Source organism: Anoplopoma fimbria, chromosome 20 (assembly GCF_027596085.1).
Source record: "Anoplopoma fimbria isolate UVic2021 breed Golden Eagle Sablefish chromosome 20, Afim_UVic_2022, whole genome shotgun sequence".
In the NCBI taxonomy this organism is placed as follows: domain Eukaryota; kingdom Metazoa; phylum Chordata; class Actinopteri; order Perciformes; family Anoplopomatidae; genus Anoplopoma; species Anoplopoma fimbria.
In genome coordinates, this window is record NC_072468.1 from 5,055,958 (window position 1) to 5,070,374 (window position 14,417).

Here is a 14,417-nt window from a genome sequence, read left to right on the forward strand (position 1 = left end):
AGCCTGTCATCAGTGTGTGAATGGGTGAATGATATGTAATATACTACTGACTGTAAGTCGCTTTGGATAAAAGCGTCTGCTAAATGACTAAATGTAATGTAATGTGTGTGTGTGTGTGTGTGTGTGTGTGTGTGTGTGTGTGTGTGTGTGTGTGTCGTCTGCAGCGGTCTGCAGCCTGTGCAGAGTTTCCTTATACGTGTCCGTGATGTCTGCCGAGCATTGCTGCTGACTCTCTCAGAAGCCTCAGCTTATTGCTTGATTTCTAATCATGACAAGCAAAATTCCCATGAATGAGATAGCGTCCACACAACTGCTGCATTAGAATCAGTCGAATAATGCTGATAACAAAGTTCCAAAAGGGGCCAAAATGTAATCATCAAATGGAGATGCATGCAGAAATACAATAAGAACATAACAGTGTACAGAAGGGAAAACAAATATATATATGTATATATAAAGTACGTTTGGTATTTAATACAAATTTATTGAAAATAATATTGTACAAAAATATTGAGCATAACATCAACATAACAAACACATCTGTCATCGTTGGTTCACTCAGTCTGCAAACACCAGCATGGTTGCTTTGATTAAAAAAACAACAACAACAACAACAACAACAACAGATGCTCACAATTTGAAGCTTATCTTAAGGATATAATGCTGCATCATACAATAGAATACAAACATAAACATACTGATGCGACCATTATTGAAAATCTACTGGAAAAAACTGCTGTCACTCCTTCCTTTTGAGGGAGAGAGAGGGGGGGAGAGGGGGGGAGACATGCAACAAATGTCCCCAGCTTGAATTAGACAGAGGAAGTTGCAGTTGTATGCACCACAACCACTCGGCTACACTTCTTAAGGTGCTTGGCTGTCTTGTGGTATCACCCCTGACAATATCACAGTGATGTCATTAGGGTTTTAGGTAATAAACAGAAAAGGATTTGGTGTTTATGGACTGCAATTTTTTTTCCACAGTTTTTAACCCCCTCTCTCTCGTTGCCCAACTTTATGAGGGTGCAATACCTAAAAAAAAAAACTACATACAAAGAAATGTTGCTGATATTTATGTGAACTGTACTTCAACAAAAATGTGTTGCTATCAGCTCAAATGTGTACAGAACAGTAATTAAAGCAACCTTTTTAGAGTAATAAGCTTAAAAGAAGAAAAGGAACTTTGACTTTCTACATGGTCTGCAAGTTTCTAATCCCATGGCTATATATTAAAAAAATGCCTTCTATGGGGAAAGAGTCTAATGCACAACTTTATTTAACTGTGAATCGATTGAATGGGATGCTAAGTCAGTCTGCATGACAGCATATAGAGTATATTGTTTTTAAAAATGACCTAGTTTTATGAAATTCTGATTCACATCAGTAGAAATATTGCAGATACATTTCCACAATTTGACAGCAAAATGTAAAATTTGTGCACAGAAACTGCAAAGGTTAAACTAACAACCTGGTTGTACACTTCCTCCTCGTTTCAGGTTGTGGTTTTCTATGGGTTGTGGTGAGGTGCAAATCTGCTGTTAACATATGCTATGCAACTTGCAACATTAATGTTTCCAGCTACACTGGGGACATTTTGTTCTGTCACAGTTTGGTACACAAAACCGATGCAGTGGTGAGAGAGGTAATATAATACGTATCTATTTCACTTCTCTTAATGGTGGCACCCCAGATTCAATGAAAGGAAATGGTCGGTATCTGAGTTCATCTCTGGCTTGTTGTCTGTTTGTTTTGGCAGCTGATGAATAAATGAGGTTACTCGGGCTTCTGATGCTGACGTTGTTGACAGCTGATCTAGTTGACACAGTTTCTCACTCGGCTTCAGCCAGCAGCGTGATTACCATGCATATCCAAAACTATATTTACAATTCCATATATCCTTCTTCTTTTTGTTTATAGGATTAACTAAGTATAAAGATATATAAATGTACGTTAAAATATCACATGGTACACTTTGTTTGCTTGCACATAACTACTGCAACATCATGGGACCATAAGATCAGGGTTGTGCCTTGCAAAAGGTACATAGTCACACGTTCTTCATCAATACTTATCCTATCGTGTGGAGAGGACCACACTGATAGAAATAACAAGAACGCACATTAGACAGCAGTGCTCCTCTCGTCCAGGCTGGTTGTGTGTGAGTAGACTGATAGGCGTCTGTCCTGAGGTAATAGGTCCTTGACCACCTGACAGAACCTGCAGGGAGCCCTGTTTATCAACCTCAGCAGGTGCCTCCTGAACCTTTCCCCAACGAACACGTACAGGATGGGGTTGAGGCAGCTGTGTGAGTAGGCTATGGCCTCAGTGACTTCTAAAGCCAATCTGATGGCTTTGCTGCTTTCGCATTGCGTATAGATTTGCAGCAGCTCCAGTGCTTTGAAGAAGGACGCGACGTTGTAGGGGACCCAGCAGAAGAAGAAAACGGCTACCACTATTAGAACTAAACGGATGGCCTGTTTCTTGGATGACTGGCTGTACAGCAGCCTCCAGACAATCTGGGAGTAGCAGAAAACCATGATGAAAAACGGGACTAACAGACCCAAAATGTTCATTTTAAAAAGGCTGAAGATCCTCCACATGTGAATGTTGGATTGGTCATTCGAAGTGGGATACACAGGGAAGCAGAACTGAGACATATTAGCACCAGGCTGCTGTTTGAGAAAGATAAGGTCGGGGAAAGAAGCCAAAAATCCAGCCACCCAAGTAACAGCAGCTGCGATCATCCCAAAGGACCTCGTCCGTGCTCTCATAGCATAAACGGCGTGTACTATAGCGAAGTAGCGGTCGAGGCTCATTAGACAGATGAAAAAGATCCCACAGTAAAAGACGATATGATATGTCCCCAGGACCACTTTGCACATAGCATCCCCAAACAGCCACTGGTCCCGGGCTTGGTGGGCGAGGAAGGGAAGGGTACACACCAAGAGCAGGTCGGCAGCAGCCAAGTTTAAGAGGCACACGTCGGTCATGCTGCGGAGTCGCACGCCACAAGCTATGACCCAGATGACCAGAACGTTACCCAGCAAACCCAGGAGGAAGAAAATGGAGTAGAGGGCTGGGAGAAAGTTGGCCCCATGACGCACATACGTACAGCTCCCAAAGCCCTCCTCAGGGTAGTCATAGTCATAGTAGTATTCTGTGGAGCTTGCACTAATGTTGTCGTATAAGGATGCCGTAGAAGAGCTGGTGAAAAACCGAAACAAAACCAGTAAGGAAAAATGAATGATTAGTTCAGCTCAGTTTGTTGTATAAAAACCTTTTAACTAAGAAACACCGTCAAACAAAAGCAACAAGAACAAGTAGCCTTTCAGCCCAATTTAGGAACATATGTCAGCAGAATAGATGTAAGGGCAAAATACATATTAGAAATGAAATACTAGATTGAAATGAAATGCTCAGCTGCTAGCTGCTAATAAACATTCCCATACCAGGCTTGCAGTAATTCTAAACAGTGGAAGCTAGCAAGGAACAAGCTGACAAAAATGCATCACATACTTTATGATGATTTGAGGGACAAAACGAACAAAATATGGTATTCTGTGTAGAGGCTATAGGTTTAATCTTACCTTGGTAAGTCTTCTGTTGATGGACTCCCACTTGTCCCACTGAAGGATACGATAGCAGGGATAGTTGTGGCCATTGTCAGCTTCCTGGAAAAAAATCTAAACAAAGCATGCCAGTGTTTTTGGTGTATCTTTCTATAGTAAATTGGTGTGTATGGTGTCTGAAGAATCAGAAAATTGGTGGGGGAAAAAATGAAACTGCTGATTGATTTTGCATAAAACATGTAGACAGTTTAGGTAGTTTCACTTGCTTCAATCTCTCTCTTTCATTGTGAGGAACTGTAAAAGTGATCAGATGATGCGTATAGCTGTTGATGGGTTTGAGATCATTCTTTGTGTATTTGCCTGCTATATGTAATTTAATAGAAAAAAGATGATTTTGGATAAAGGTATCCCTGATAGGCTAAGAAAATACAAGATTTACTGTAAAGTAATCCCACCGCTTTAAGTGCTTTGTAATTTTCAGATTTTTGTCTAGGTGATGCTGGTGTCCAAATTATGTTCTATTGTTAAAGAGAGAGATATTTGAACACAAATGTGTTTTGCAGTGGCCTGAGAAGGAATTTCCTCTCCCCTGGACGTGTAGCAAGACAAGCATTGGGTGGTTTATTGCCCTGAGGTTGTATCTGATATGAATCCAAGTACTTAAAACTATCCAAATACAGGAAACATATCTGAAAGTAGTTCTTCCTCCTTGTCTCTTGTTGAGCTCCTTTTTAAAGTGTATTTTAAAGACATTAAGATAGTGTATAGCACTCTGTTTCAATCAACTGAAGTAAATACTTTGATTGTATTGTGTATTAAACCTCAAAACCCCAACTGAACCTCTTGTAATAGCTGAACTAATAATGACCTCATGTTAAGTTGCGTAAGTCAGTTTTAATTCATTTCAACACCTGTTGAGCTTATTATCACATAACAATTGTACAGATATGACACATATGGCATGTGCATGTAAAAAAAAAAAAAAAAAAAATGTTACCTGCAAACCTGCCGGTGCCGTTAACAAGTCAGTTGATAGTGGTGTTGATTCTGGATCACAAGATGCTGAGGTGGACGATCAAAGCAAAGAAATTATCAGATCAGAATCCAAGCTCATAATGTAATGTTACGAGTCAGGAGAGACACTTCTCACACCTTGTTTGTGGTGCGCAAACCTCTTTTAAAAACACTCCCATCACCCAAGCTTTAGGTGGGCTTGTATGCTTGCATATGAGAGATGCATATGGTTTCTAACTTCCTGAGAAATACTTTCGAAAACTTAATCTAAGAGCCCACAGTGTCTGCGGATGAGCAGAACCACAAGTCCACATGTGCAAGCTTTGAAAGATGCAATGCATCTCGGACCAGACCTGCAGCCACACACAGCTGGAGGCTTGCAGAGCTCTATGTGCTTGTGCTGTACTGCATGGCAGAAGTGTTACTACAGATACAGCCATCAATGCAGCTATGACTGACATTTATTTCAAAACAGAACAGTATAGGGAGCATATTACTTTTTCTTTGTAAGGGGAAAGTTCTGACTAATAAGTAAAGTTCAAATTAAGATGTGACTATCACATTTTACAGCTCTTAAAATGTTTTATGCATCATTTTGATTCAGACAGTAGCTGAGTTGAAGGCCCAGATGACTAAACACTGGCTTGTTTAGTCAGATGCATTATGTGACAAAGGGATTCTGCTCTGCACAAGTTTGATTTTTATTTTCTTTATTTAACAAAAAACATTGTTTTACAATCTTCACATATATCTGGATTTACATGATTTGTAGAATTTTTTTTTTCATAAAATTCTATACACTTTCAAAATAAAAGATCCCCTTGTTCTTACTGTTAATAATCTCAGTGACGAGTAAAAGCCATATATCCGTCTGCAAAATGCATAGAAATAATAATAAAATGACCTAAATATTCATTTGGACATTGAAATATTGTGCTAATGATACAATTTCTAACCACTAATCACACGCTTGCACACTTTGGTGCTGACGGATTATGGATCTGCAACTCCAACTCTGTAATCCTCATACATGCATTAACATCGGCCCAAACAAAGAATGTAATACCATTTTACAGCTCTGAGCTCCAGCCACATTCACAACACCACACGCACACACTGCTCCGTCTTTATAGCAATGTGTGATTATCATTATTAATAATCTGATTTTACAGGTGTGTTGGAAGTCTCTTTCTCTGTGGTGTCTCTGTGGCTGAGAGTCCTTCTGCTCTGGTGACCCCAGCAAAGGTATTTAGTCAGCACCTTGCCCAGTGACTTCCTAAACTTCTCCCCTACAAATGCATAGATGACTGGATTCACACAGCAGTGAGACAGAGCAATGATCTCGGCAAAGCCCATGGCAGAGTTGATGGTTTGTGAAGCCTTGCAGGTGTCCAGGCTGTCCAGGAACAGCTGCAGTGTCTGTAGGAAAATGGTGACATTGTAGGGGACCCAGCACACCACAAACACACACACTATGATGAATATTAGCTTCACAGCTCTGTCCTTTTTGGTGTTCCTGGACCTGGACCTGGACAGCACGACAAGGATTTTCACATAGCAGAAAACCATGATGGGGAGGCACACGAAGAGGCCCACTGTGTTCTCGCTGAAGTTTCGCAGTAACTTCCAAAAGCTCTGCCTGTCCTCTGGGTACAGTGGCTGGCACTGGGTGCTGTTGTCATCTTCATCTATCTCCAAAGAAGCAAATATCATCCCAGGGAGCGCCATGATGACAGAAACAACCCAGATAGTGATGCTGGCTGTGATTCCATAGCGAAGTGTCCGGGCTCGCATGGCTGCAATGGCGTGGACGATGGCCAGGTAGCGGTCCACACTCATTAGGGTCACAAACAAAGTTCCGCTGTAGAAACCCAACTGTTCAGAGGGGGGGGAAGTGAAATCAGAATCAGGCTTTACTGGCCTCATTGAGGTTTTTCGTACAGCTGACATTATGCAGCAGTGGTTTCACACATAACATCAGGAAAGCTTTTGTTACCATAGAAACCGATCTCACCTTAGTTACTGACAGAATATCGACCCCATTATATATGAAAAAAAGGTAGTTATACAGAAACATTTATTCATTTTGCCCTTTGAAAAAATTGAATAAAATGTATTATTATACCTCACAGAGTAATAGAGAAAGATAACTACTCAGACACCCTTACATACTTGCATTGATATTTCAGATGCAGTGTAAGTTTTTTTAACAATAAATAAATGCCATGACAAATCTTTTGAGATCTGCTTTGTAGAAAAGTCAAAAGTAACCAAAGCCTGTTCAGTTTTAAATTATGAGTGATTTGTTATTGTACACAATTAATATAAATACATATATATATTTATTTATTTATATTTTAAACAAAATAAATTGATCTGCACCTGATAGACTCCTGTCATCAGTTTGCATGATGCAAGGTTTGGGTAATTGTAGGCCCAGAGGGGCAGGGTTATAGCCAGTATGAGGTCAGACAGGGCCAGGTTGAGGAGGCAAACGTCCGTCATAGTCTTCAGCTTTATGTACCGGAGGAGAACCCAGAGTACTGTGGAGTTTCCTGTGAAATCAATTGAAATCATTAGTTGTTACTTTTCTTAATGTTTCCGGTGGAAAACTGTAGAACAGAACTGTTGCACATGACTGACTGTTGCATGAATCCGTTTTAGCTGTATGCATAAAATGCAAATGTTTATTCAGATGTGGAAAGAGATTAATACATGTCTCTATTTTTCTTCAACATTCAGGTGTTTTTGAACGTACCCAGCAGACTTAGACAAAACAGCATGTAGTAAAGAACCAGCAAGACCCTGGATCCATCAGGCAGTTCTGGACCCAGATTGTCATCGCAGGTTTCATTGTAGTCATACTCCCAAGATATGTTCATAATGCTGTGTGAGGAGGAACAGAACACACTCGGATTACTTTGGGTTAACAGGTTATGAAATGAAAGGTATTAAATCAGACCCAGTACAAAACTACACAAAGTACAAAATATCTAGAGTGATGGGTCGGCGTGACCTAGGGATCTTATTATATTATTGTCAAGTTTGAAGTATTGTCAAGTAAGTCTCATCATACAATCAACAACCAGAATAAACATCAATATAATCGCTCCTAGTAAAAAACTAATCATAGAAATTACAAACAAGTTATAATATTGATGATAATATTACACAACAAAGTTTAGCATTCGCTACAATTTGAGCCCTTTTTCACATTTTGGTGGCTACCTTTTTTGTGTGTGCGCACCTACTCTCCTAATGAACTAAGTACCCATGTTCATGGGTTTATTTTCATTTCATTTATATAAGACATTGACTTGTGGTTATACTGCTTTGACCTTCAAATGAAACTTCCAAGCTGTCGGACTTAATGCAACATGCGTTTGAGTTCAATGCTAACACAGATCTGGGTTGTTCTTGGAAAAGTGTACTTTTACCGTGGTGTTCCTCCCAAACCTTCAATCCATCCAAAAAACTAAAAGTGAAAACAACAGAAAACAAGAGTACCACCCAACAGTTTTAAACTTTCTTTGTCAGAACATTCAGCTTTTCTTGCCAAGAGCCTAATCCTGTTTCTCACTTTCCTTTGGTCCTTTGCTCTCTCAACTCAGACTACTGTCTACCAGAAATAATAGATTACTAACAGAGGGTTTGGCAGAAAATGTGACCATCTACAGTAGAACAATCTTAGATCCATATAAAACCAATTCTTTTTTCCCATGGGACGAGACTCCTGTGTGTCTTCAAGCCAATCCTTAAGATTGACTTTAATGTCATCTCATTCGTGAAGCCAAAGTGGCTGACTCAAATATAAAAATAAAAATACTACTACTTACAATGTCAATAATGGGATCTGTTGACTCCTGATTCTATTTTCTCCTCTTCATTTGCTCTGAAGTGTTCACAAATCTTCAAGAAACAGATGGCATGTTTCATCATAATTATGATAGATACAATGCTCCACCATCATGATCACTGAACTGTGTATGTTCCACACTGAACATTTTGAACTGATGAACGATTAACTAAAGAAGAAGTATTTCACATGTGAGTGTGAGGGAATTTAGAGATGATTCTGGACTTTCCTGCCCTTTAAGTTAAACCTTTCAAGTCCAACCATCATTCAGTGACTCATGCCTAAAAAGGTATCTGTAACAAAGTTCAACTGCTGCTTTTTTAAACATAAAAACAATTTTCCAAATCTAAAGGAAAGCCATTGCAATTATAATTTCAACGTGGATTGTAGCTGATAACTTGACATTATCGACTGAATGCTCTCCCTCTGAATGTACGATAATGTTAGAGGTACAAGCAACATTGTCAGCAACTATCACCACTCTAGATGTCTCTATGAATATCACACACTTCCTCCTACTCAGACCATAATCAAATTCATGTGATCTCTTTCAAACCACATCTCACCATCAACAACCACCAGCTTTGACAACCATGCCGACCCTCACTTCCTGTGTTTAGACACACGCACACCCCTTTACACATAATCCTCAACTCCACACTGTTTAAGGGTGAAGGAGGTGAAGGAGGTCTAGTAAAAAGCAGCTAAACATGTAAAAGTTGAATTTTTTTTGTGCTTACCGCTTTGTCTGCCAAAATCACTGCTTCTGAAATTTTATGCTGTTGTGCCAAGCATCAAACTTGCGTGTCATCCTGTCAACTTGCATTGCTCACTTTTTGTGTCAAATCCTGCTACAGACCTCATTTCTGGTAAGGCGAACTCTTGGTTTTGTTGTTTCCTCTGCAAAGAGGTGTCAGTGTGGTTTTCTGAGAATTCTCCCTTATGCGTTAACATGTGGCATGAAACGAGTATGGGGAAAAGATATTCTAATGAGGAGCTTCTTTCTTTTTCTTTGATCTTTGCAAAGATACAGCTTAGGTGATATTTGGTGATAGGAAAACTAGGTGAAACTTTTGAAAATAACATTTAGCTCATCAGGAAATGCAGAAGTTTTTTTAAAGTTAAAATCAATATTGTTGAGTGGAAAACAAGAGAGACTTCTACACCGGATTCATCTTAAAACAAATGTGACATTTATTGTAGGATAACAGGAGTATATCGCCCAGCTGTTGAACGTGCACGGGCCTAGCAGTACTGAGAAGTTCAGCAACTAAAAAGGCGCTTATACAGAGTGCGCATCATGTTATATAGGTTTTATGAGTTGAATATGATAGGTCCCTAAGAGAGGAAGGCGGCTCTTGGTTTAGACTTTAGACTTTCTGAGGGCCTTATCAGTTGGTCGTAAAAAGGGCTTCTGTTATCTGGTTTCTCTGCAGTAAAAGCACATTCCTTCTTTATGTGTCTCTGTTCTTTTCCATCGTACGATCAGGCACTAGAACGCCCTGGTCGGAGTATTTGACCTTCTAAGAGAACTCATAACATTTACCGCAATGTGCACAGTGATAGTGTGATGTGAAAGCATAAACAAAATATACTGTGTTTGAGATTTGTATGTGTGCATTTATACATATGAATGTAATATTTACATGACAATATCTAAATGGATCAACTTAACTATATATTTTAATATGCTCGTGTTTAATGAAATGTACACGACAAGCTGCCTTTGTCATGGTACTTAAAGACTACTAATAAGTTATTTCCTACAACAATATTTAATTTGTAACAAATTTCTTTTTACCATATCTCTTGAAACATCTCAGCTAAATGTTAAAACTTTTTTTGACTCCGATTAAAGACACAGCTTGTCATTGTCAGATAAATGTTTCATTAAAGACACAGTAGGAAAAAATTAATACTATTCACTACATGAACAATGTACAGTATTGGGCAAGTACTTTCCAACATGAAAACCACAATAGAAAATATTAAAAAAGTTACAGGCATGTATGATGAGCAAAACTTTGTTCCACATAAACAGATTTAATTGCAGATTGTATTGCCTATATACACCACGGGGATGCACAACAAAATTCAGTTGTAAAACATTTCTTAACACAACAATTTCCATTTCTTAACACAGACTACACAGAAAAGTAGTACATTTATGTAATGCATTTGTTTTACTTTGCATCATAAGAAATGTAAAAAGCAGCAACAAAAACAGACCTGGCTCCTCTCTCTCTCCTACTTTGGGGAGTTTGGTGGTGTTTGGTCCATCAGGACTGGCTGCTTGGTCCGCTGTTGGCGGTGAGCACCTTAAAGTCCACTGCACTAAATCCAATCCCCACGCCTCCTTTTCAGATGTTGATGAATGTATTCTGTCATACGCCATTATTGATAAATATGAAAAAAAACAAAACAAATAAAGATAGAAATATAGCAAAATTCATGGAAACTACCAGCCACAGCATGACACCGCTGACATAATTTCCCCTGATAAATGATGTAGTTTGAATGTACACAAGGTGCAACATAACCCTGTGTTAGTTACTTTGTGCCTTTTGAGTCATCACTACCCATTTGAGTGAAAAAAAAAAGAACACAAGGAAAGTTTAAAAAAAGCATTTATTGTTTAACACCATACAGCATGAATGTTCCTCTTTAGCTTGCAGGTGCATCAACCAGCATGTGAACGTTTTTAAAGCACATCAACAATGCATAAACAAACTTTATGGTTACAGCAGTTCAAACATAAAAGGTTCATGGTTTACAGTCAAATGATCAGCCGAAAATGGAGGGGCATTGCATAGCACAGAGAGAAATGACCTGAGATCATAAAGTGATACTGATGATCATCAGATCACACTTGATGGCACTACACATCTGACATGTCGTCGTCAATATAAAATATTCCAGTGTAAACTTGAAATGTATTAAAATCAAACAGGGTCTAAATATGATATGTACACATTCATGGCACTTTTTAAGATTAGACAATGCTGATGACTAACACTTTCATAGGTGGGAAATGTATGTGACAAAACAAATCCTGCAGCATGAACAATGATAATACGGCCCGCAGTAATACCCAGATCAAAACATGTCAACGCTCAAGCAATGTCCATGAAACCAAACATAATCTGGCATCCGCCTCCTACATGATGAGATTGGAGGTAACAGAGGACCTGGACATGAATGAGCTTTTCCTGTGTGAGCTATCTGAAAACTCTCTGGCCGAAGGAAGGAGAATCCCAGGCACCCATTTCCTCAGCATGCGCAAGACCCTTCTCCTGAACTTTTGTCCCACGAAGGCGTATATGATGGGGTTCAGGCAGCAGTGAGTGTAAGCAATGGTCTCGGTCACTGTTATTGACAGCTTCAAATTTGCCTCCGAGTCGCAATCGCCCGATATAGCTGGAGATTTCAGAAACTCCAAAAAAGGGAAATGTTATACGGGGCCCAGAATAGGAAAAAGGCGACCACTATGGAGATGATCAGCCTGACAACGTGGTACTTCTTCGTGCTCCTCATGTTCATCAGTATGGGGATCATCCTGGAGTAGCAAACTATCATCACCAACAAGGGAATCACAAGACCCAATACATTCATGGTGAAGATGTTGTAGAGCCTCCAGGCTTCGTTTTCCGGTTCGTAGTTGCAAGACAGCCCGTTAGACTCATTTGTCACCTTTGTGAAGAGAATGGCGGGCAGAGAGACACACAAGCTCAGAGTCCAGACGAACGCGGTGAGAGCGAAGCCTGCCCTCAGAGTGCGATACTTTGCCACCTTTTTAGTGTGCATGATGACCAGGTAGCGGTCCAGTGTCATGACAACCATGAAGAAGATGCTGCTGAAGAACCCTGTGTTATGGGACCCAGAGGCGAAACGGCACATGAAGTCTCCGAAAGGCCAATGACCGACCATGGAGTAGTGAGCGTAGAAAGGCAGCGTGACGACGAAGACAAGGTCGGAGACGGCCAGGTTGAAGAGGCAGATGTCTGTCAGGTTGGTCTGATTGCGGTGCTTCACCAGAACACACACCACTAAACCGTTGCCTTGGGAGAGGGAGGGAGACATGGTTTAATATACCAGATTATTGTGCATCATATGTAAAGAAATGGTTTCGCTCATTGACTCTCTCTCTCCCTCTCAAACACACACATACCTATGATGCCGAGGACGAATACCAAACTATAGAGAGTGGGCAGAAAGACCCTGCCAAAATCCACCAACTCGGTGTTGCTGCAAGGACTGAAACTATCATATATAACTCCATTATAATAGGATGAATAGTCGTAGCTTGTGTTATTTTCGACATCATCTGCAGAAAAATATACAACATTAACAACATTTAACCTTGCACATTAAGATATACTATTGAGAAACACATGCTGTTAGTGGAGATACAGGTAATGGATGTAATTTAGGTTTGGTGTTCACAGCATTGAGTCATAACATTAACTAGTTTTAACTACATCATCTCAACCATATTCATCTGGACTATTTTTTTGTTTGTTGTTGTTGCCAGAAAGTAGTTCAAATAAAAGCTGTTCACAGTGAAATATTACTGTAAATGTCATATTTTTCAATGCTGTGAGCAACACAAAAAAAAATTCCACTCCACCGCGTTGGTGTGAAGGCATAAAATCAAAGGGATGGATATCATAAAACAGAAATAAAACCAAATGAATAAAATTAAATTAACCAAATCTATCTGCAAACAAAACCAAAACTATCTTTTACGGATTGTCACCAATGTGAGAGAGAAATAATGCAATTTGGTTGAATAACATAGTCAATTGATAATGAAGGATATTATGCCCCCTGCTGGTCTTCATAGGTAATTTACAAACTATTTATATACAAAAGGTAGACAAAACAATGAAAACACTAAATGTGAAGGGACTTAAATTTAAATCACCAATATAAAACACTGTTGCCAAGTTGCTCATATGAGGTTGCATACGGACTTGCTGTATACTGTCCATCATCATAAATGTGTTCCACGTATGCAGTTATTTTAGACATATTTTGGAGTATTGAAATGGTATTTAAGTTACTTCAGTTGAGAATTCCTATGAACTGTTATTTTTATGATTTCATTATGATTGTTATGATTCATGTTTGAAGGCTTTTTTATTTGAAAAATACATATAGTATGAAGCAGTCATTCCCAAAGAATGAGTCGGGACCCACAGGTGGGTCGCAGGAGGTTTTAATTAAGTCCCCAGATATATTTGCAGAATTTCATCCAGTCTTTTATGCAGCCTTTTATATCTGCAGTGCACCTCTCAATGAAAACCTTCCAAATGGAAAGCCAAAGAAATTAAATTGTCCGCATAACAGTGTTTTTGCATTTAAGTGGAAAATGGGCAGCAGTGTATTAAGACATTAGAAATGACCACACACAAATATTTCTTCAACAACACTATTACAATCATCTACATTATACAAAACATGTACAGTTGTCACAATGCATTCACCTGACATGGTGATATCTCAGTGATGTCCTCTCAGATACAGTCAGTGGCTTCCCTTCAGGGCTCCGTCTGGATCTTTATGTCCTCAAATGTGTGAATATGTAAGAACTGACTGTCTCTAAGTCTGCACTCCCCTATGAATAAGCAGCACAGAAACAAAAGTTCAGCTGTCATTTCCTGTGACAAGATCTTTATCAGGAGCCAGCAGTTAAAATAAAAAGTAAAGATGATGAATAGTAAGTAAGAATAGGAAACCAACTGATTATAGTCAGAATTAAAGCTATTTTTTACTCCTTTGTAATGTAGACAATTCTGTAATTCAATCAGAGCAATGATGAGCTAGATTTAGTGAACAATGTACAGTATTGGGCAAGTACTTTCCAACGTGAAAACCACAATAGAAAATATTAAAAAAGTTACAGGCATGTATGATGAGCAAAACTTTGTTCCACATAAACAGATTTAATTGCAGATTGTATTGCCTATATACACCAC

The 14,417-nt window shown here is 39.2% G+C and overlaps 2 protein-coding genes and 1 pseudogene across 2 annotated transcripts; all 3 read right to left on the minus strand.

Annotated features, from left to right (window-relative positions):
• Nucleotides 1-508: 508 nt before the first annotated feature.
• Nucleotides 509-4,754, minus strand: cabz01093075.1. The gene is made up of 3 exons (XM_054621753.1): nt 4,567-4,754; nt 3,588-3,683; nt 509-3,204 (listed from the first exon to the last, which is right to left on the minus strand). Exons 2-3 carry the CDS (start codon nt 3,659-3,661, stop codon nt 2,121-2,123), a joined length of 1,158 nt encoding a protein of 385 aa, XP_054477728.1. The 5' UTR covers nt 3,662-3,683; nt 4,567-4,754; the 3' UTR covers nt 509-2,120.
• Nucleotides 4,755-5,329: 575 nt separating this feature from the next.
• Nucleotides 5,330-9,255, minus strand: si:cabz01093077.1 (C-C chemokine receptor type 2). The gene is made up of 4 exons (XM_054621105.1): nt 9,180-9,255; nt 7,342-7,469; nt 6,966-7,138; nt 5,330-6,458 (listed from the first exon to the last, which is right to left on the minus strand). The coding sequence occupies exons 2-4, from the start codon at nt 7,463-7,465 to the stop codon at nt 5,736-5,738; spliced, it is 1,020 nt and encodes a 339-aa protein (XP_054477080.1). The 5' UTR covers nt 7,466-7,469; nt 9,180-9,255; the 3' UTR covers nt 5,330-5,735.
• Nucleotides 9,256-11,073: 1,818 nt separating this feature from the next.
• LOC129109126 (C-C chemokine receptor type 1-like) lies at nt 11,074-14,016 on the minus strand (annotated as a pseudogene).
• Between the last annotated feature and the right edge of the window lie 401 nt (nt 14,017-14,417).

Excerpts from the sequence above, each read along its gene's own strand:
- cabz01093075.1 (XM_054621753.1), bottom strand. The coding sequence starts at position 3,661 with ATGGCCACAACTATCCCTGCTATCGTATCCTTCAGTGGGACAAGTGGG. Across the intron at positions 3,205-3,587 it reads TCAACAGAAGACTTACCAAG|CTCTTCTACGGCATCCTTAT; the intron begins GTAAGATTAAAC and ends GTTTTTCACCAG.
- si:cabz01093077.1 (XM_054621105.1), bottom strand. The coding sequence starts at position 7,465 with ATGAACATATCTTGGGAGTATGACTACAATGAAACCTGCGATGACAAT. Across the intron at positions 7,139-7,341 it reads GTTTTGTCTAAGTCTGCTGG|GAAACTCCACAGTACTCTGG; the intron begins GTACGTTCAAAA and ends TTGATTTCACAG. Across the intron at positions 6,459-6,965 it reads TGATGACAGGAGTCTATCAG|TTGGGTTTCTACAGCGGAAC; the intron begins GTGCAGATCAAT and ends CCCTCTGAACAG.